The 23,878-nt window shown below is 39.6% G+C and overlaps 1 protein-coding gene across 1 annotated transcript in view; it reads right to left on the reverse strand.

Moving 5' to 3' along the window:
* Positions 1–411: 411 nt before the first annotated feature.
* The window catches only part of LPAR1 (lysophosphatidic acid receptor 1), a 135,670-nt gene continuing 112,203 nt past the window's right edge, over positions 412–23,878 (reverse strand). The window contains exon 4 of the mRNA XM_028108764.2: positions 412–1,834. Coding sequence (XP_027964565.1) covers positions 1,533–1,834 — 302 coding nt within the window. The 3' untranslated portion in view covers positions 412–1,532. The remainder of the gene's footprint in view (positions 1,835–23,878) is intronic.

Consider the following 23,878-nt stretch of genomic DNA (forward strand, 5'->3'; position numbering starts at 1 on the left):
TAGAGTGTCCAGGTTATCTGTGACAGTTGACTGTTTCTAGTCCATCTTGTGATATAAAAAAGTCACTCTCAACTAAAGTGACCACTGCATTTCCTGTGTAAAAAGGCAATTTAATTGGCTTTCCTCTCAATTGCCACCAGTATGGCACAAAGCAGGAAATCCCTTTTTATAAAAGGTAAGAGCATAAAAAGACATTTCACATTTAAAAAAAAAAAAATCCTTCATGGGAATATGTCCTAAGTAAATAATCAATTATATGGACAAAGTTGTATGTACACAAAATTTTTGCAACATTATTTATAGTAGCGAAAATTAGAAATGACCTAAGTAGTCAACAGTGTGGGAACGGTTAAATAAACTGAGCTGCATCCATTAAATGGAATATTGTATAGACAGTAAAATTATGTTTTTGTAAAATTTTTAATGCCATAGGAAAATGTGGCAACTCTGCAGTGGAAGGAAAAAAAAACTGGTTATAAAATTGTTTACGTATGATCCAAATTATATAAAAAGGGATATAATATACATAGAGGCATACACAGGGGGGAAAGCTGTTAATGGTGGTTACTTCTGGGTTGTGATATTACTAACTTTTTTTCTGTTTTACACATTTCTGTATTTTTCAAGTTTTCTACAATGACTATGTCTTATTTTATAATACAGAAAAAACACAGGCTATTAAAACATTCCTCTGATGTACTGATAATTAGAATGTACTTGGATATTATAAATATCAGTATTACTGTGTTTCATCTTCTAGGACCTTCTTTAGAGTACATTTTCTTTTGGTAATAAACTTACATTCCCTGTTTTACATGTGTTATAACACTTTGATAAGAAGGTAATATTAGGATTAGAGCATCGTTTCATAACCTAAACAAATACTGGCTTTGACCTCTAGGTTCTTCTATGTCCTAGAAGATTTAAAATCAATACCCTCTTATCTTTTTAAGTAAGGCATACTGCATACATACATTACATGCATGCTTTCTAAAAAATCATTCTAATTTACAGTTTCCCCACATAAGGAAAAAAATGGAGTTATGATAGTTTAAAAACAGCCTATAGTCTCATCCATCACAAGCATGTTGATAGGCATACACATGTTTATTTAATGAAATGTATCCTTTGGAAATAAAAAAAGGGAAGCCTGTATGTGGATGAAGTTGTGGATTCAATTAGTCAGAATTTATTCCGACTTGCACCAAACCACACAAAATCGTTTGAAGTCTAGTTAGTGTAGTCTAAATGGACACTCCAGAATCTGTTTATGAATTCCATGGCAAGATCTCCACTTTCTACTTTTCAAAAGGAATGGGGATCAGGATGAGGGTTGTCACGTAAACTCATTTTCAACATATCTCACGTCTTGTTGGGTCTAGGGACGAATACTGCCATTGGTTAGTGTTTAAGTACATGAGTTTATTTTTCCTCCCCCTCTCTCACACCCCACCTTGCCCTGGCATTGGGGGCGGGGGAAGGCTGTTCATCCCTCCGTCCATGATGGCTGGCTTCTCATCTTAGTTGCCTTTCTAAACCACAGAGTGGTCATTGCTGTGAACTCCAGCCAAGATGGTGTGGTTGAGGGAGGAAGCTGAGCGGTCAGAGCCTTCCGTGGGGCCGCTGGTGCTGTCACCACGCTGGCAGCACAGGATCTGTCTGAAGGTGGCGCTCATCTCCTTGTCGCGATAGGAGTAGATGATGGGGTTCATGGCAGAGTTGAACTCGGCGAGCAGAAGGAAAAATTTCTCATAGGCCAGGACGTCACACTGTGGACAGCACACATCGAGAAGTAACAGGACCAATCCAGGAGTCCAGCAGATGATAAAGGCACCTACAAAGGACAGGGATGGAGAAGATTTTAAAAAGGAAGAATGAAAAAGTATGTTATTATGAAGCAAAGCAACTGTAATGTGAAATGATTTGGGTTCAGTATAAAAATACTGAGATTCAAAGCCACCAGATCATCTGAAATGAAATGCTCATTTGCTGGGAAAAAAAAAAAAAACTGAAGAAAGTTTTAATGCTAAAATAACTTAATAATATCTCATTGATTCAGACCCTAATAAAATTGAGTATTGATGAGACAACGGTGATGACTACTTTAAGCAAAACACTGAGTTCGCTAAGCAATTGAGACATGAAGGACTGCACTGGGGATATATACCTAAACACCTACAATGGTGGGGTTTTTAGCGGTATAACATTGTTTTGGGGGAAAAGGTAAGCCTGTGACAAATATGCTTTAATGTTTAATTTAAGGCACAATTTCTGAATTCAGGTTGAAGGGACTCAAATCCTTGCTTTGCTGCTGGTGAATTTAGGCAATTATTTTCTTCAGTTTTCTGATGTGGAAAATAGAAATGATCATAACCTCATCAGGTTTGTTGTAAGGAGTAAATGAGTGCTAAGAAAATAATCGTTAAGTATATATTTTAGCAGTAACAACAATAATACTGTTATTATCTGCTCAGTATCATGGGCCTATTTGGAAATAGAGATTTCCAACAGTAAGATGGATATTTATTTTTTATTCAGCAATCATTTAAAAGGTGTTCTATATGCTTTAAAAATACTAACTCATTTAATCTGTACACCACCATATGAGAAACCATTATCCCATCGTACAGATGAAGGAACTGAGAAAATACTAGGTGATAGTCCTGCTTCCTGAACTTCATAAAAATTAAATATTTTAAACCAAATTTTATGCTTTAAATGTTTTACTAACTTAAATCAACTTTTCTTCCCAACTATTCTGAATTGTTAAGATTTTACTAGAACTGTCAAAAGAATGGAAATACAGTCTGTATTCTTAATTTCAGCTGATTTTGTTCCTCAAATCACTAATTTGGCTCCCAGGGGAAATGGAAGTTGTGAAACAGCACCAAAATCTACCACCGTGTTACCCCGGGATCTACTGGGGATCCTCAGCCAAGAGGACATGGGTCAACAGAACCAGTGGGCACCCTCACAACCCATTACAGCTCACCCCACACGTGTAATCAGGCTCCACAGTGAACAGACAGGGAACAGGGATGACCCCCGGAGTGCATTTGAATCTTCAGATGGAAATGGCACTAGCCTAAGTAGATCCAGGCTTGGACCGGGGTCGTGGATCTGCACCAGCCTCAAGGAGTGAGTTTAGTAAAATGTAAACACAAGAGATTTAGTCTCCAAACAGCCCATTTTTTAATGTGAGCTTTCTTTTTTGAAACTATTCAGCAGGGAAATGAAAATAAAGGAGAAAAGTACCCCCATAAAGCTCTTTGTTCGAAAACACAAATGTGTATTGGTTTTAAACTGCTGTTCACTTTGAAGGCCGTCCAAGGTGCTTCATTTTCTAATAAATACAATACCTTAGACTTTCCTTAGAGAGAAAAAAAATATTTCAAGTATCAGGAGATAATAGCCAAGGAGCTATTTGAACTTCAAGTAAAAATGTTAATAAAGCATTCATTCCAAGTCCTTGAATTTCCTTGCTTGAAAATCACTCAGAAAGCTAAACATAAAGGGAAATCAAAGGAATGCCTCTTGGGTTTCAGAAATAATGCATTATTCATTGAGAAGCCAGGAAGGGAATTATTCTCAGGGTGGAAAATGCTTGGATGGAAAATGCATGGTCCCATTATTCCATTTACTTGGAAACTAAAAACATGCAGGCCCTTCATGAATGGGAGAGCATTCTTGCAAGTTTCCTTTCCCTTTCTTTTATCAAAGCTCTAATTGAACTCAAATTCAGAACTTGATTAGATACCAGCAACATGCATCTCAACAGATTTATTTTAAATAAAATGATCTTTTTCTCCTCCAGGGCAGCAGAAGGGAACATCCTTATTCTCACAGACTTGAAGTGACAGAATTCAGATACAGTCACTTGTTGTTTATAACTTCTTCTGATTTTTAAATTCAAAAGGAGCAAGATCTTTTCAATGAAAGCCAGAGTCTCGGAAAGTAACCCACGGGTCTTACTTTTAGACCAGAAAAAAAAAAAAAAAAAGCAAAGAGACTTGCTAGATCAGCGACAGGAAGTGAGCAACACCAGCCTGACACAGGAGCTAATACATGTGGAGGCTTCATTGAGGAACTCAAGAGTCATCTCCCTTATTCGCTGAAAGGAACTGTTTATAGTACCGTGATCAGGCCCAACCACACAGTCCCAATACTCTTTGGTTCTTCAAGACTCAATGAGTAACTCGAGGGACTCACAATACAGGCCTCAAAAATCAACATCTAAATCCAATCATACAGTTTTCCCTTCTTCTCCCTTCCCTTCTCTTCTCTTTCACAGAGGTGCCAAGGACCAAACTGCCCCAAAGTGAAGATGGACTACAGAAGTAGAAGAGGGGGACTGGAAAATCCCAAAGGGCTGAGGCTTCCAAACAACAGTGAATGGGGCTCCCTGCCAGCTCAGTCAACAGAGCGTGTGACTCTTGATCTCGGGGTTGTGAGTTCGAGCCCCACGTTGGGGGTAGAGATGACTAAAACATAAAATCTTTAAACAATAAAATAAAGAGTGAGTGAATGTTATGAAATCAAGTTTGCTCAAATTATGGACTTACCCCCAAGCTTCTAAAAACAAAAACTACACTCAGGCCACTTTGGTATTAAGTAGCCAACCATAATTCAGTGGGGTGATAGGACTTGAGATGTGCATTATGGACCCTATCAACACCTAATCTGCAGAGACTCAAGTGCACACCAATACCAGGTTAGTAAGAGTCAAAAGGACTTCCACCTCTGCCTCAGTAAAGTGGAAAAGTGACAGCTCCCTGCCTACTCTACAGGGTGTGGTGAGGATCACATTAAGACACAACACGTAAAATCTCCCTAGACACTGTGCATCTGCTTGACTTATACTACCTATAAGCATTGTGGGTAGCATGAGTGAAGGCTGGTGTAGCTGCACCAGAGATTTCCTCCAAGGGCAGAACGTGGACAAATGTTCTGGACTGTAGAAGACCTGGCAGCTCCAAGATGAAACCACCCCCAGCTGTAAGAGATTCCAAGGCCTTGCAGTTGAATATAAGGAGGATGAGAAGGGAAAGAGAGGGAACGCAGTGAAGCATGGGACCCCTAAATCATTCTGAAGGTTCTCATGGGTCAACTCAATACCTAGACCAAGATGGCACATAAAATGACGTAGTATTCAGTGGGGACACTGCTTTATGTAGCTTGTATATTTCCAGGACATTTCTGATGGACATATTCCCACAGATCAGGGCAAAAAGCAAGGAATTGTATGCAACATTAGGAAAGTAAGAGGAAGCATAAGTCCTTTATGGTTACTTATTATAAAGTCAGAAGCCAGAAGTGGCAGAAGATAAGATGTCCAAGGTCATGAAGGCCTTGTGTATCTGGCTAAGACGTGTGAAATTTCTCTAGCGTGGCACACTAGTTCTCAGGCCTAGCCACACATTACAATAGCCTGCAGGGCTTATAAGAAAGAATGATCTTGGGCGCCTGGGTGGCTCAGATGGTTAAGCGTCTGCCTTCGGCTCAGGTCATGATCCCAGGGTCCTGGGATCGAGTCCCGCATCAGGCTCCCTGCTCCTTGGGAGCCTGCTTCTCCCTCTGCCTCTCTCTCTCTCTCATGAATAAATAAATAAAAAGTTTAAAAAAAAAAAAAAGAAAGAATGATCTTCACCTATACTTCCCCCATGAGATTTTAATGTCATTGGCCTTGCTAGTCAGAGTCTCACTGAACACAGAACACTATCATAGAGTGGAAGAAGAAAATAATCTGGATAAAAATAAAGACAAAAACATTGGATGTTTCCAAATTCCAGAGGAGAAATAATAAAAGCCTGAATCAGGGCAGTGGCAATGGGGGTGAGTATGAAAGGATCAGTAAAGTATTTAGGAGACGGACTGCATGAAATGGGTAAGATAAAGAGAGTCTGGGTGTGACTCCTAGATTTTCCATTGGGGTGAAGGAAGAAGGTTGCTATCTTTCACTGAAGGAGGAAAAAGTGATGATCAGGGTTTTCTGAGGGGAGATGAGGAGAAGAGAGAGGATGACCATGAGTTTACTGATCTGTGGTCTGAGACACCTGCCGGACTTTAGATGCAGATGCCTGAAGGACATGATAGGCTCACGGCAATTTGAGTCCTGGGAAACCGTCTCCTAGCACGCTGAACAAGAGTGGTTACATTCTGCACTATTGGCCCATTTACAAGTAACACCGGGAGAGGGATATTCAAAAAAATACCCGTGGGTTAGAATAAAATAGCTGAAGTTGCTCTTCTTGGAACAAGCTTCATTCCTTTCTTACACATCTGTCAAATCAACCCACGAGGGGCCCCGTGCCCACAAAGATGGAAGGAGAGGTGCTGGAATGCGGACGTAAAAAGCAGGGAGGAAAGAGGCTGTTTTGGAACAACGGGTCACAGCTGCAGAACAAGATCGTATTACCACACCTTCCCTCAAATCTACACAACCTCATCAGCTCAATAATGCTTACCATCTGGTCTCACAATTAGAGTCTTTTTTTTCTAGAGTGGCTTTTCCCTAACGAGTTGAACTCTGCTTACATATGGAACATCAGAACCAAAGTGAGAGAGAGAAAAGTCTTTGACAGAGAAGACCGCTAGGGAGGGAGCCCAAGATTTTTGATGAAGAAAAACCAGAAAACATTTCCAGGCTGGCTGGCAAATTTGTGTTTTTACCAAAAAACCAGACATCCCCCAGATCCAAAACAAGATAAGGTTAACTCAATTCCACACCAGTGGTGTATTCCAGTCAACCTCTTCTTTGGCCTCGCTCTTGTTTCTCAAAGGATCTAAGAAACAGTCTGAGGTTGAAGGGGAATGTAAGTGTTCAAATACATACACTCCTTCCATTGCCACTAAATTGTGTATCCCAGAATCCAGTCCAATTTCTGTAGTCATGATTTCTGCTATTAAGGTACACATAAACAATTTGCCTAGCTAAAAAAATCCTTCTAAACCATGTATCTTAAAAGAGGCTACGTTAGATAACAGACCTAGCTTATTCCTAGGTCTAGCAGTCAAGGGGTCATTGCAAAGGAGATGTAAATGACTTTCTGAAATTAAAGTTTTTTCCTATAAGAGTAACCTAATTATTTAGAAGATCCATTTCCTAGAACACTGAGAAGATAATGCATTTCTACTTCTTCATGGTCATAGTAATGCTTCATACATTTAAAGTTGCATGGTTTCATTCATCGTGTGTTGTACTTTAATGTTTCCTTCACTCCTGAGAGCAACGTTTATCCTAATGTCCTTCCGGACATTAGCAACACACAGATCCTCAGGGTGCCTGGCTGGCTCAGCTGGTGGAGCCTGCGATCTCTGGGTTGGGAGTTTGAGCCCCAAGTTGGGTGTAGAGACTACATTTTAAAAAATCTTAACAACATATAGATCTCAAAGCAGAACAGAATACTCATTATGTTTTCTTCTGAATATTCCTGGATAAAAGCTTCAGCTGGTGCTGTCTTCAGCAACGCAATGCTGGCTGATACACAGGAGAATGCCACCCACCCTCGCTTCACTTCAGCATTTGATGCTCTCCTTCACGTTAAACACTGAGTATCATACACATACGTGCTCCATATCTCACAACAGACTGTAAATCTCATCCTGCAACTGGACATTGGAAAGCACATGCTGAAGTGGCTTGCATGCCAGTATCACCTCTTATAGAGCATCTGTGTTTGACACTGGCCGGGAGAAACCACTTCTCCATGGCTACAACCCTAGGCAAGTAAGCAATACCTTTCATCTGCCCATTGCAACAGGCTCCTAACCAATTCCTCTTTCTCCATGCTTCTTCCCCAAAGCTTGCAAAGAATGGCCAGTGATCTTTCATAAGCATAAATCAATTCATATTACATCACTTGCCTGCTTAAAATCCTACAAAGGTTTCTTCTTGAAATCCTTACTGTGATCTGTAATGCCCCATAGGACTGGCCCCTGCCAGTCTCTTCAACCTCATCTCTTTCCACTCAGCCCTCATTCACTAGATTCTAATCACATGCACCAAGATCATTTCTGTCTCAGGACCTTTGCATTTATGGTTCCTTTACCTAGGAACACTCCTTCTGGAGATCTTCACATCTACTTACTTACTATTAAATATCACTTCCTCCAAAGCTATCCCCGGTTATCCTAACCAGTGCTGCACACCCTCCCCACTACACTCTCTCATATTTTGTCCTCTCCTATCGCTTGTCTATACCCAAAATTCTCTCACTGATTTGACATGTTTATTTTCTATCTTCCTTCAGTGAGAATGTCAGCTTTGTAAAGGAAGTAAATGCAGTTTCTGTCATGTCTGGATCTCCAGCATCTAGAAGAGTACCTAGCACACCGTGGACATTCAATGTATCTGCCACACATCAGTCACATGTAACCGCCCAATAGACACATCCAAAACAAGGAAAATTAATTAGTAATAAAGTCACCGAATAAGGTTTGGAAAATAAACATTAATGCCAACAGGAGGCAAGGTCTTTGAATGGGTGTTACTACACGTTCTAAAGGGCATGAGGTGGACTCTAGAGGCAAAAGTCTCTCCATATATGCATTTGTTACTATAACATAAACAAATCTATTGTTAACAGTCCTGATGGGTATCAGATTATCTATGGAATCTCCTGAGTTCTGGAGAAACATGTTTGGTCAGTAATGAAGGGAGACATGGCATTACCCATGTTGCTGCTATAAGAATGGTTCCATAGGATGCTGCTGCCCCATCAGGCCCTGGATTCTGGAGTAGCTACCTGGATTGTGCAGTGTCACTAATTGACCAGACACACCTTTGTGTTGATCCCTCAGAATTCAAAGTTCATGCAGGGGCTCTGACAGGCCGTGATTAGGTCTCATACCCATGCCCTAGTTATCAGGGAGTGGGGAGCGAGAATATATTCTATGCCTTGGCATAGAATGTCTTTCCATTTTCTTAGAACATAAAGTACACATCTAATCACTTATCATACTCAGTATCCATGCATAATATTAGATGTGAATATTTGCAACACTTTTCCAAGTGCCATGCCTGTATTGGTGTGTTGTTTTCATATACTCATGATAATTTATAATAGTTTGCTTACGTCAAGGAAAACTCCTAATTTATGACAGGATAAGGATAATTCTCATTAATCTAACTTTTCTTCCCAGCATAGTGTATCAGCTGCTTTCCTTTCAGTGACTGATAAATAAATAACAGTATGAAGCTAATTCCTTGAATTATTACATTTTGTTTCCCCTATAGAAAGTTTGGAAAATGCAGAAAATATAAACAGGAAATTTTAAAAATCACTTAAGAGTCCTGCAGTCTAGAGATACTTTAGTATATGATCTTGCACTTTTAAAATGTTGCTTCTTTTTAATTCTAAATGTGGGCCTTTTTTCTGATTGAATATGAAATTAACATGGAATGACTACTAGTGATGGGGAAGGGAGGGGAAGTAGATCTTTTATCTTGAGGATGATTATTTTGTTATTTGATTGGTGTTTTTATGTAGTGACGTACCCTAATTTGGTCAATACAATATCCCCTTGAATCGGTGAGGATATGAACTGTAATTTATTTGAAGCTGTTTTGTGTTTCCCGGAGGACTTCAGTTTCAATGTAAGATACTGCAGTACACGCAAATCCACTGCAGGGACAGCATGCTTCAGGGAATGTGTGTTCACGACGCAGGAGACTTTCCTGAATAGGGGACCCTCTGGGAAGTCAATCGCCATCTGAGCCAGCTTTGTCCCATCCCTAAAATATCCAGTGATGCCATCGGGTAAGCAAAATGCTGTATTAGACAATTGCATGGACAGAAGTGCACTCCTCTGAAAGTTCTTATCTATGAACAGTGAATATGAGGTTGTAATAATGTTCAAATAATACAGAAATAGCATGGCCATCTTGTTAGCTCCAAATTCTAAGAAATCAAGAGACAGCTATAGTAAACTAAAGACGCAATGAGTTATATGTCCTTACACATCCACAGACATACCCCACTTCCAGCTGTAGCTAACATTCTCCCAGAGTAGTATATGACCCCTTAGGTCTCTATAAGCATACAAAGCAGGAAATGCTTGAATTTACTTTCAACAAAACCAATGCATACGAAACTATGTTAGAATGGATCACCATCTCTCCCCTTCCTCCCTGAACATGTTTTCTGATGTCTACCCAGCTCTGTCTTGAGGTGAACTAGCGGAGGACAAGACTGGCTCACCAGGGCATTACCACCCACTAATAACCAAAAAACAGTGCTCCTCCAAATGCCTACCAAAGCATTTTCTTGCAAGTGCTTACTATTCTCAAATGACAGATTTTAAACATAAAAATATATACGATTTATATATATGCACACACACTATATGAATTATACATAACACGTATGTATACGTATGTGCATGAATATATATTTATATGTGTGCATACACACATACACATATTCATACCCACATCCAGAACAGTCACTGCATTTTAGTGTTTTTAAAAAAAACAATGAGATCTATTTTCTTAGACATACAGTAAACTCTGAGACCCAAACAAAAAGGATGCCACTTAACATATTCTTCAGAGAAAATTAATTCACCATTCTCAGAACAGTGAAATCTGTTTTGCCTTCTAAGCCCAGTGATTGCAAATTTTTTTTAAAAAGTAAACTTCACCCCTTATTTTAAAAATGGTAAATCTCACTGAAAATCAATGTTGTCAACTCCAGACCAACATCAACTAACTCAGAAAGTGATACTAAACATATTGCATGACTGTGGTCCAACTGTTACCAAGGTAATTTGAATAATATTTATTCCTTTAAAAAGATAAATAAAATCTACCCCCCAGAATCTTTCCCTAGCAAAAGTTCAACATAAACACGGAATTTATAATCAGTTTTACAACATAAACATAAGGAATTCATAATTGGTTTTGCAACATATTTAATTTTTCCGCTATGAATTAAGATTCTCCCAAAATGACTCAAGTCTGAAAAATGAGTACTAAAATCTGGGTGAAAATACAGAATGTAGCTGATGACAGCATCCTATGGATTTTATTCTTTACAGTTCATGAACTACTGGCATGGATCAGCAAGATACGTATTACTCAAGAGACAAACTTCAAGGACGAAGAAATGTAATGAAAATTTCATTTATAATTCATTTCCTTAGTAACAAAACAGGGGAAAAACTTAACCTAAAAGCAACTTCAGCAAATTTTGTGAAATATTCTTGCAACCTAAAAATGTTTCTTTAAAAACTGTGTATAAATATATATGTATAAATACATTTTTAATAGCCAAAAGATATGAAAAGAACAGCAGAAATGATAAATATAATTGTTCTTTTCAATATTGGCTATCCCTCCTACAGTTGCTAAATGTTCTGGATTGATGTTTACAAAGCACAGATTCTTGGCAGAATAGGAGGGAGATGCAGTCTCCCTCTAGTTCTGCTAGAATATGATAGTTGTGTGCCTAAGAGATCTCTCTTTATCAAAAACTTAAGTTTAAAAAAAAAGCTATAAACGCAATCATTCATTTGGGAAGTGGGGATTTAGGCTAAAGAGTTCCAGATTTAAAATCATAAACAGGGTGCCTGGGTGGCTCAGATGGTTAAGCGTCTGCCTTCGGCTCGGGTCATGGTCCCAGGGTCCTGGGATCGAGTCCCGCATTGGGCTCCCTGCTCCGCGGGAGCCTGCTTTTCCCTCTGCCTCTCTCTCTCTCTCTGCCTCTCATGAATTTAAAAAAAAAAAAAGAATTTAAAATCATAAACATATTTTTCCGCATGAACTCCAATTATTTTAACTACAAGTTGCAAGCAAAATATTGGTTGCTCAAAACTAACAAAACAAGATTAAGTATCACAAGGCAAATTCTAAGCATAAATCCTGAACAAAAGTCTATCAGTTCTAAAGCCTTCAAAATAAACTGCAACAATATCACTTCTGGGAATTTGTCATATAGATATACTCACAATACAATTGCACATGTACAAGGAATTCTTTGCAGCATTATTAATTTTAATTCCAGTATAGTTAACGTACAGTGTTATATTAGTTTCAGGTGTACAATATAGTGATTCAGCAGTTCTGTATATTACTCAGTGCTCTTCAGGGTAGGTGTGCTCATGATCCCCTTCATCTATTTCACCCATTCCCCCACCCACTTCCCTTCTGGTGACCAACAGTTTGTTCTCTGTAGTTAAAACTATTTCTTGGTTTGTCTTTTTTTTTTCCTTTATTTGTTTCTTAATTCCACCTATGGGTGAAATCATATGGCATTTGTCTTTCTCTGACTATTTCATTTGGCATTACACCCTCTAGCTCCATCCATGTTGTTACAAATGGCAAGATTTCATTCTCTTTTATGGCTGAGCAATATTCCATTGTATATATACACACACACCACATCTTCTTCACCTATGCATCAACCGATGGATCATTTGGGCTGCTTCCAAAATTTGGCTACTGTAAATAGTATTACAATAAACATAAAGTTGCATATATCTTTTCAAATTAGTGTGTTCATATTCTTTGGGTAAACACCCAGTAGTGGAATTACTGGATTTTATGGTGATTGCATTTTTAATTTTGGGGGAACCTCCATACTGTTTTCCCTGGCTGCACCAGTCTGCATTCCCACCAACAGTGCGCAGGGGTTTCTTTTTCTCTACATCCTCGCCAACACTTGTTTCTCAGCAATGTTTATTTTTAAAAATAAGAAATAGTCTAGGTATCACAAGTAGAGAAGAAAAATAAATTACATTGTATTCATAAAGTAGAATCCCGTTCAGCTTTTTAAAGTTATTAAGATATTCTATCCTGATACCAAATGATCTCCAAGATATACTGTCAAGTAAAAAAAAAAAAAGATAAAGAAAAATATGTATAATATGCTATCAATTATGCTTTAACAACAGCAACCAAAAAAGCCTGTGCAAATATGAACATGCCCTATAATAAGCCCCAACTGAAGTTATCAATAAATTTAAAAAACGTTTAGAACATGAAATTATAAAAATGATACTTAAATGTTCTATTTGAACTTAAAATACCAATTTGTGTTCTCATTTGCCAATCCTTTCACATAGAGCCAAGGCCCTATACGTGAATATGGGTCTGCTAATTGGAGCTCCGCATCCTCCTCCATGTAAAGCCACAGCAATAAAGCATCACATATTACTTCCAAACTGGCTCCTTCAAAGTGGAGTCAGAACTTGAAAATTCTTGTAAAGCAGTTTGAGTACAAAAAGCTTGCAGACTTTTTTTATGGTTTTCTCCAAACATACAGTTGTTCTCATCAGCAAATCTAAAGCAACTTTTTGCAACTTGCTTTCACTAAATATTAACAAAATATCCACCTCAGTTTTCCCAGAATCATCTTGTTGTACTCATTTTTATTCGATAATGTAATATTTAATTAGTTACACTATTATTATAATAATCCTGGCATAAACGGCTTTAGGAGCAAAAACCAATTGATTCTTGTTAACTGTCAAGAGCTGAATTACTTGGCCTTAAAGCTACAGTCTACTAGCTTTCTTTTTTATTCATCCAAATATATGTGTATATTATATGTCAGGTACTCTCCTAGGTACTGAGGATACCACAGTGAATCAAAAAGAAAGAAATCTCTCCTCTCATTGAGCTTAGGTTCTAGAAGGGATGTGAAAGACAACAAAAGAAATAAAATCTCTTTTAGAGGGGGATGGCATTTGGAGACTGGGAGAGCAGGTGTGGAAGCAAGGAGAGCAGCTGGTGGCTCATGTAGAAATCCAGAGAAGAGGGCGCCTGGGTGGCTCAGTTGGTTAAGCGACTGCCTTCAGCTCAGGTCATGATCCTGGAGTCCCGGGATCAAGTCCCGCATAGGGCTCCCTGCTCAGTGGGGAGCCTGCTTCTCCCTCTGACCCTCTTCCCTCTCATGCTCTCTATCTCTCATTCTCTCTCAAATAAATAAATAAAATCTTTAAAAAAAAAAAAATCCAGAGAAGAGACAATGATGGCCTTGAACATGGGAAGGTAATCGCAAGTGTATGCGGATGGTCAAGCTTATCTAATTTGCTAACAGAATGGATATGAGAGAGAGAGAGAGAGAGAGAGAGAGAGGGAGGAGTCAGGAAGCCTGCAAGCAACTGAAATAAAGGTAGTGCCAAGGAGGACACTATGAGAGTTCAGTGGGTCTTGAGAATGAGAGCCTAACTGGAGTGGATTCAAGAGTGAACAGGAGAAATTGGATACTGCAAGAATAGACAAGGCTTTTAGGCAGCTTTGCTGTGGATAAGAGAAAACGGATTATTGGCATTAATTATGTTTTACAAAGTTTTTTGTTAACATGTTGGTTAAGATAAAGTTAATAGGTCTATACTGTGTGTGTGTACACATATGTGCATACCCACCCCCATATACATATAGGCTCATATATAAGAGTAATTTTTAGAATGCTACATCAAACACTGATTGTCAGTTCTATGTAAATGGTATGCTTTAAAAATGTGCAGTTTGTTAGATGCCCCCTTCAATAAAGGGGGAAGGGGAGAAAGATGGGTGGGAGGGAGAGAGGAAAAGTGATTGAGATGAAGAAAGAGATTGACCAAGCCTAGCACTGACCATCTTTAGTCTCTTCTTCGAATCCACTGGCAGGAAGCCTATGTCCAGCCGGCTCAGAACCATGCAGTCACCTTAAGTGGTGGTGCAGGCTTCATGCTGGGGAGGCCCATGGCTGTCCAGCACGGCCTGTGGCTGGTGGCTGAGTCTTCTGATGCAGGAATGAAGTGTGAGCCAGCCCTTCTGATTTCAGAACTAAAGCTCATCCGTGTTAAATATGATATATTTTTTAAAGATTTTATTTATTTATTTGACAGAGAGAGACAGAGCGAGAGAGGGAACACAAGCAGGGGGAGTGGGAGAGGGAGAAGCAGGCTTCCTGCAGAGCAGGGAGCCCGATGCGGGGCTCGATCCCAGGACCCTGGGATCATGACCTGAGCTGAAGGTAGACGCTTAACGACTGAGCCACCCAGGTGCCCCTTAAATATGACATTCTTATCTTAAAAAGAATAGCTAGCAGACTGGGGAAGATTTAAAATCCTATTAATGACAGGATGAGTAATTAATAAACGGGCACACCCATATACTGTTGACAGAAAAGTCATTGGACAATCTTTCTGAAGGGCCATTTGGCAATGTCTAAACTTAAAATGTCCTCTTCTATCTACCAAGTCCAAAAATGTATCATCCAGAAATACCTGAAAGCAGCATATAAATTGTGAATACAGAACATTCAATGAAGCAATATTTGTGATGGTAGAAAAACAGAAATTTAAACATCCATCAATATTATAAATCAGTGGAGCAGGAAACAGCCAGCACACAGACAGACATTGCTGCATGTAGGTATTTATCCACATAGGAAGACAGGCAAACTATACATTTGTAAAGTTATACTACACACCATTCCATTTATTATAAAATTGCAATAGATACTTATATGCATCCACACGCTACACACATCACAAAAAGTCTAGAAAGACACACACCAAATTGTTAACAGTAGTCACCTCGAAGTTTCAGGGTGGTGGTAGTGTAGATTTTAAATTTTAATGTCAATGTTTTTCTAATTTTCAGGGTTTTTTTTTTTACAAGGAACATAATCATTAAGGGGAATTGGTGACAATATTCAGGCATTATCCCCACGGCACTCAAGACGCTAGTTGTGGGGAGGAAGAGAGACTGAGGTTTCTCAGGGATAACGTTTTGTTCAATCTCCCAGACTGTGTGATTTGGAGGACTTTAAAGGTATATATTCATATTTTCGTTGACAAAAGAGTTAGGCCTGAGGTCACACACAGTTTTTTCCCCTTACTAGTGGTGGGACATTGGCCACCTTCTTCAATTCTGCAGAGCCTTAATTTCCTTCTATGTCAAATGGGGAAAGTACTTCCAGCACTAGCGTGAGGAATGAAAGAGACCACCACTAGACTAACAGGCCATCTGATAGACTCCCTTCATTTTTTTCCTCTTTCCTCCTTCTTCAGGAAAAACCCAAGGAATAAATCTAGAAGAAATAGAGATACTTGGATCCCCAGGCCTAGAAGTAGCGAAGTGGAGAGCTGCACTCTCTAACTTCACCCTAGCCACAGAGGGACCACAAGACCGCCTTCCTCCTCCTGTTTGAGAAATTTCCAAAGGCGCCCACCGGCGTTTCTTGACAGGCTCTCAAATTTTAGGGCCGGTCCTCTTTCTCCTTTAAGTGGAAAGTCAATTAAGTATTTTCATTTAGTTTCTTACTTTTAGACCCTATCTCATTTGAAAAAGGATCGGAGCTAAGAGACAAATTAGTAAAAAGTTGAAAGGATCCTTGATTTTACTATGCTTCAGACAGAGGAGAACAATTGCTAAACAGTAATGGGCTACCTCAACCTTGCTATGCTGTTCCAGGGTTCTAGAAAAGGATGAAATCCTGGCTCTGGAGAGCCTGGAAACACAGTTTAAAAAAAAAAAAAAAAAGGCTCTTCTCTGAGCATGCTCAGAGCTCTGGTGTAGGGGACCCAGCTGCCCACAGCCCAGACAGTGGAGTTTCTGGGCAGATTGCTCCAAGTTTCTCTGGGGCAGACGCTGGGGCCTGGCTACCTGACAGTGTGGGCCCACAATCAAGAAGGGCAGAACTGAGACACCCCCTTCCCCGGTCAAGTCCCAAGGCAGAGGCCAGATTCCTAGCTGGGAGACTGGATGAGATGGAATTGTTTTTTTAACGACAGGGTCTGACCCAGCTGAGCTGTTTGAGGAAAACAGATAAGGCAGGGAGGGAACTTCTTTAGGGAGTGGACACAGGCCTCACATTTCTGCTTTCTCACAGGTTACAGTTTAGGAGGGGTTGGTGGGGGGGCGGTACTGATTGGGCAGCATAAGCCATGAGTGTGGTGCTTGGTGCTGGAGGCTCTCCAGCCTCCTCTGTGGGCTTGGAACCCACCCTCCTGAAACAGTTGGGCTGCAGGCAGAGGGTGTATGCTGAGGGAATTCCAGCACAGGCTAGTTTCGGCTAACAGGGTAAAGAACAGATAAAAAATAATTCTCCTAAGAAATAGAGTAACAACAGTACTTAAACCAAATGAAGCTGTGGGGGGCTGGACATTTCTCTTGCTCTTCTCACAGACAGAATAATGTTGTCAGGGAAGATACAAGCTGTGTCGATTCATTTACCTACCTGTAGCTCCAAAGGGTTAGCCAAACGTCTGCTTCCAGTTTACCCTGGAGAGAGAAATGGGCTTTCCCAATTTAATCCAGGGACATGACGCTAATGAAGAGCCTCCAGTCTCATTTGTGATTAGTCTTGTTACCGCTTGAGATTTAAAAATCTGCTGATACCTTCCAGGGCTCTCATTTTTCATAAATACTACCGATCGCTTCCTGGTAATAAACCTTTCTTTTTCAGGCACCTGCTATATCTTCCAGTCTTTTGTGGTCTTTTGAGCTTAACTACGTAAAGTGTTGAGGTGCAATTATACCTTTTACACCCATTTTTACGTGGTATCTTTTGTAATGCCTGACTGAACTTAGCATGGAACATTACAAAGGCACCTCAGGATGTGAAATTTAGTTTTGTAGTTTGTACATAAGTATTTGATTTTTTTTTTTAATTCCCCATCGTGTTCCACAGTACAATGTGGAAAGTAATCCTATGTTAAAAACAAAGCATCAGCAAGAATTGCACAGTAAGATGGAATAATATAAGAATAGAAAGTTCCAAAAAGATGAAACTATTATTATAATAGTAAAATAAGAGCGAGGTTGGTAGATTGAAGACTTCTAGAGTCAGGTGCTACATGCATATTTAACAAATACATAATACATTTAAACATGGCTTAGAAGTTGGGAGTTGGGTTCTGTAACTTGTATATCAATAGGCAACTTTTTTATCATGCAGAAACATTTTTTCCTTGAAGAAGACACAAAGAAATGGAAAAACGTTCCATGCTCATGGATTGGGAGAACCAACATTGTGAAGATGTCAATGCTACCTAGAGCAATCTACACATTCAATGCAATCCCCATCAAAATACCACCCACTTTTTTCAAAGAAATGGAACAAATAATCCTAAAATTTGTATGGAACCAGAAGAGACCCCGAATAGCCAGAGGAATATTGAAAAAGAAAAGCAAAGCTGGCGGCATCACAATTCCGGACTTCCAGCTCTATTACAAAGCTGTCATCATCAAGACAGTATGGTACTGGCACAAAAACAGACACATAGATCAATGGAACAGAATCGAGAGCCCAGAAATGGACCCTCAACTCTATGGTCAACTCATCTTTGACAAAGCAGGAAAGAATGTCCAATGGAAAAAAGACAGTCTCTTCAACAAATGGTGTTGGGAAAATTGGACAGCCACATGCAGAAGAATGAAACTGGACCATTGACTCCAAATGGTTGAAAGACCTAAACGTGAGACAGGAGTCCATCAAAATCCTAAAGGAGAACACAGGTAGCAACCTCTTTGACCTCAGCCGCAGCAACTTCTTCCTAGAAACATCACCAAAGGCAAGGGAAGCAAGGGCAAAAATGAACTATTGGGATTTCACCAAGATAAAAAGCTTTTGCACAGCAAAAGAAACAGTCCACAAAACCAAAAGACAACCGACAGAATGGGAGAAAATATTTGCAAATGACATATCAGATAAAGGGCTAGTATCCAAAATCTATAAAGAACTTATCAAACTCAACACCCAAAGAACAAATAATCCAATCAAGAAATGGGCAGAAGACATGAACAGACAGTTTTCCAAAGAAGACATCCAAATGGCCAACAGGCACATGAAAAAGTGCTCAACATCGCTCGGCATCAGGGAAATCCAAATCAAAACCTCCATGAGATACCACCTCACACCAGTCAGAATGGCTAAAATTAACAAGTCAGGGAACGACAGATGTTGGCGGGGATGTGGAGAAAGGGGAACCCTCCTACACTGTTGGTGGGAATGCAAGCTGGTGCAACCACTCTGGAAAACAGTATGGAGGTTCCTCAAACAGTTGAAATTAGAGCTACCATTCGATCCAGCAATTGCACTACTGGGTATTTACCCCAAAGATACAAATGTAGGGACCCGAAGGGGTACGTGCACCCCAATGTGTATAGCAGCAATGTCCACAATAGCCAAACTGTGGAAAGAGCCAAGATGTCCATCGACAGATGAATGGATAAAGAAGATGGGGTATATATACACAATGGAATATTATGCAGCCATCAAAAGGAATGAGATCTTGCCATTTGCAACGACGTGGATGGAACTGGAGGGTGTTATGCTGAGTGAAATAAGTCAATCAGAGAAAGACATGTATCATATGACCTCACTGATGTGAGGAATTCTTAATCTCAGGAACAAACTGAGGGTTGCTGGAGTGGTCGGGGGTGGGAGGGATGGGGTGGCTGGGTGATAGACATTGGGGAAGATATGTGCTACGGTGAGCGCTGTGAATTGTGTAAGACTGTTGAATCACAGATCTGTACTTCTGAAACAAATAACGCAACATATTTTAAGAAAAAAGAAAAAGAAGAAGATAGCAGGAGAGGAAGAATGAAGGGGAGTAAGTCAGAGGGGGAGACGAACCAGGAGAGATGATGGACTCTGAAAAACAAACTGAGGGTTCTAGAGGGGAGGAGGGTAGGGGGATGGGTTAGCCTGGTGATGGGTATTAAAGAGGGCACACTCTGCATGGAGCACTGGGTGTTATGAACAAACAATGAATCATGGAACACTACATCAAAAACAAATGATGTAATATATGGTGATTAACATAACAATAAAAATTAAAAAAAAAACATTTTTTCCTACATCCTGCCTTCCCATTCTTCAACCCCCTTAGCACATTTGCAAAACTCTGATGGATGAGAATTGCAAACTGATCACACAGGGAGGAAACTCTGCCAGTGCCACATGTTTGAGAATGGACTGTCACTTAGCTCTCTTTTGCATGTTACAGGCACCTGTGTTCTTCAGTTGAGAGCTTCCCCATCACAACTTTCTTTGAAGATCAGAAGACATAAGGTAGAAGAAAAAGACAAATGGAGAATTCTAGAAAGATAGAAAATTTCAGGATACCTAGAAAGAAAAAGAACTGGATATTCACTAAAATTAGCTTTTTTTTTTTTTTAAACTAAGCAGATACCGGGCGCCTCAGTTGGTTAAGCGACTGCCTTCGGCTCAGGTCATGATCCTGGAGTCCCGGGATTGAGTCCCACATCGGGCTCCCTACTCAGCAGGGAGTCTGCTTCTCCCTCTGACTCTCCCCCCTCTCATGTGCTCTCTCTTTCTCTCTCTCTTTCAAATAAATAAATCTTTAAAAAAAATTAAAAAAATAAACTAAGCAGATACCCACACTACACTTACCAATGATGTAGTTTCTATACCACTATTGTTGAATTTGAAAACTTTGGGATTATTTCATAGAGATTACATAAAATCCTCCATCATAGAATTTTTGAAGGAAGAAAGAAAACATTTAATGGGGCAAACAAGGTCTTGGACAAGTCACATCTCACTGGCCTTCACGCATACGTTTCAGAAGCTGAAAAGACTGATAGGTCTTAATCATTTCTGTGACATCAAGCCCTCAAGAGTCCAGTGAAAGCCATGGCCCTATCCTCAGTGGGAATAATGTCCTAAAACAACATTTCGCTTATAAGTCTAGGCAATCCATAAGAAAATTTCTGGACCAAATTCTTCTTCCCAGTGTTAGTTATGCTTTCAGGGATTTAAAAAAAGCTGTTTCATTTTGTCAGTAGCTGTCAACTGCAGAACTATGACATCAGAGAATATAATTTGGCAATTTTATTCATCTATATAGGAAGCAGAAATTCTTTCTTGTAGGTTGATGTGTGCAGAGAAACATGAATTTAAATCTAATAGTATTATAGTGAGGACTTCCACCCCTCTGCCTATTTACTCATTGCTTCCCTCATCCTGCCCCTCTGCAGATAGAAATAGTTCACAAGAGAGGCAGCATAAAGCTATAAAAAGAACATTACTTTTAAAATAAAGAGAGCTGAACTTAAGATGTTTTAAAAGTTATGAGGCACTCAAGGATCATCTGGTTTACTGCACACATTTATGAGATAAAGATAATGAAGTCTAGAAGAAATGTTGCCCTTTCCATAAAACATAAGCCAAAGGCCCATCCTTCATCCATTCTTACTTCTCTGAGCCTCAGTGTCCTTATTTGCAAAAGGAAGAAGATCACTTACAGCCTGAATAGTCTAAGGCTAAACTAGAAGTTTAATTTTCCCCTTTTCTATAGAAGTTAATTCTTATTTATGCTATAAGCTATAATACTTATAACACCCAGCCTTTCATGTAGTGTATGTCACCTTAACTCCAAAACAACCTATGCATATTTTCATTGCATTAGTGCAAAGAAAGAACAGTTCCTTGTCATTCTGTCATATAAAGTAATAGATTTTGATTTGTACCAAAAAACCTGATAACCCTTAGTTGACTCAAACATCAGGCAATTTTTAAAAAATGCAAAATACAAATTCTTCCATCAGAACAAATGATGATTCTGGAAATGTTTGCAATTAATATTAAGAAGGAAAAGGTTTTGGGGGCACCTGGGGCCTCAGTTGGGTGTCCAGCTCTTGATTTTGGCTCAGGTCACAATCTCAGGGTTTTGAGACCAAAGCCCGGGCTTTGCACTGAGCATGGAGCCTGCTTGATATTCTCTCCCTCTTCCTCTGCCCCTCCCCCCACCCATCTCCCTTAAAAAAGGGGGGGGGGGAATGAAAAGGTTTGCTACATTTTGTTACAGAGAAAAATCTGAATATAGCATACATACACACATATGCATTCTCTTCTTCACATCATGAAATCAGTAGGAACCTTAAATTCACTATGAAATTTTCAGATATTCAAAAAGGTTATATCTTTTTTCATAGTTGAAACTCTAGGAAATGCCCAAATTAAATTATAAAAGATGAAAATAGCCATTTTTCTGGTTAAAAGGAAAACAAACTACACTGACTGTTCAGAAGTTAGTTCAACAAAATTCAATCCAGAAACAATAATACCAAGCAGCTATTTTGTGCAAGACAATGTGTTAAGTGTCTTTACGGTTGGAATGCAGAGATGAAATAAGACATAGTTCTGGCTTAAAGAGCCTAGAAACTGAGGTTGGAAAGAAAGGCATTTATGTGACTAAAAGGGAAACAGTGGGGGAGGGGAACATAGGAGGAGACGAAACAGGAAACAAGAAAGCATGAAAAAGTCATGTAGACCAGCACTTTTCAAACTTAAATGTGCATAGGAATCAACTGGGAAGCTTACCAAAACACAGATTGTCATTTAATAAGTCTGGGGGGAAGCCTGAGAGTCTGCATTTCTAAGACCTCCCAGATAATGCTAATTTTACTTGTCCACATATAACTCTTCGGGTAGCAAGGATCTAGAAGACCCTGCTGCCCACCAGAACTTCCTGCAATGATAGAAATGTTCTATATCTGAGCTATCCAATATGGTAGCCACTAGGCACTGAAACTAGTGAGCACTTGAAATATGGCAAGTATGACTGAGAAACTATTTAAAATTTATTGCATTTTAATGAATTTAAATTTAAATAGTCGCCTGCCTAACAGCCACCCTACTGGACAGTGCAGATCTAGACTAGGCAATTGCATGGTACAGCATGCTTTGAGTAGGTAAATCAACCTAGTTCAGGATTTCTCAACCCGGGCTAATGACATTTTGGACTAGATAATGTTTTCCTGGGCAGGAGGGTGGGGGAAGGAGGGGTGGTCTTTCCGTTGTAAGATGTTTCGCAGCATCCCTGGCTTCTACCCACTAGATGCAAGTAGTACTCCCCAGTCATGAAAATAAAGATCTCCAGACATTGTCAAAAGTTCTCAGAGAGACAAAATCAGTGGTCTAGATGATGCTTCTATATGGAAAGGTATAGGAAGTAAACAGCAACATCCTTAAAAGTAACCCAGTATTTGTATTCGTTTTCTATTGCTGCCATGACAAATTATCGCGAACTCAGTGATGCAAAACAACACCAATTTATTATCTTATAGGTCTAGGGGCAGAAGTCTGAGATGGGTTAAAATCAAAGGGTTGGCAGGGCTAGATATCTTTCTGGGGGCTCTAGGGGAGACCCTGTTTCCTTGACTCTTCCACCTTTCAGAGGCCACCTGTGTTCCTTAGCTCAGGGACCCTTCCTCCATCTCCAAGCCAACAGTCCAGAATAACTGCCCCATCTCAAAGTCCTTAACTTAATCACAACTGCAAAGTCCCTTCTGCCATGTAAGGGGGACATGTTCACAGGTTCTGGGAAGTAGGGTATGGATATCCTTGGTGGGCCATTTTTCTCGCCACTATAGTAAAATGAAAGCTGAGAACAGTAAATAATTTCATACCTCAAATAATTTAAGATAAAGTCTTCCTCTAACATCTTACAAAACTGTGATTGTATTCTCTGCTGCAAATACTTTCCCACCTAGAAATAGTATTTTCTATTCACACATAGATCTGTCTACGTAGCTGGTTATTCCACTTCTGCTGTTACAGTTCTCGTGCACTGCCTCACGCCTCCCTAGCTAGTGTTGAGATCACTAGCAGAAAATTACATTTTTAACACCCAAGGGAGAAAATAGCATTCATTTCTAAATCTTTGGATTATTTCTAGAGCTTGAGAATTCTATTTGCATATGTATATAGTTATATCTTAGTCCGTTGTTGCTGCCATGACAAAACATCACAAGCTAGGTAGGTTATAAACGACAAAAATTTATTTCTCATGGTTATGGAGGCTGGAGGTCCAAGAGCAGGGTGCCAGCATGGTCAGATTTTGGTGAGAGCCCTCTTCTAGAATGCAGACTGCCAACTTCTTATTGTATTCTCATGTGGTGAGAGGGACTAGA

This window comes from Eumetopias jubatus, unplaced genomic scaffold (assembly GCF_037043125.1).
Source record: "Eumetopias jubatus isolate StellerSeaLion01/CBP00866 unplaced genomic scaffold, mEumJub1_p1.0 scaffold_15, whole genome shotgun sequence".
Lineage (NCBI taxonomy): Eukaryota > Metazoa > Chordata > Mammalia > Carnivora > Otariidae > Eumetopias > Eumetopias jubatus.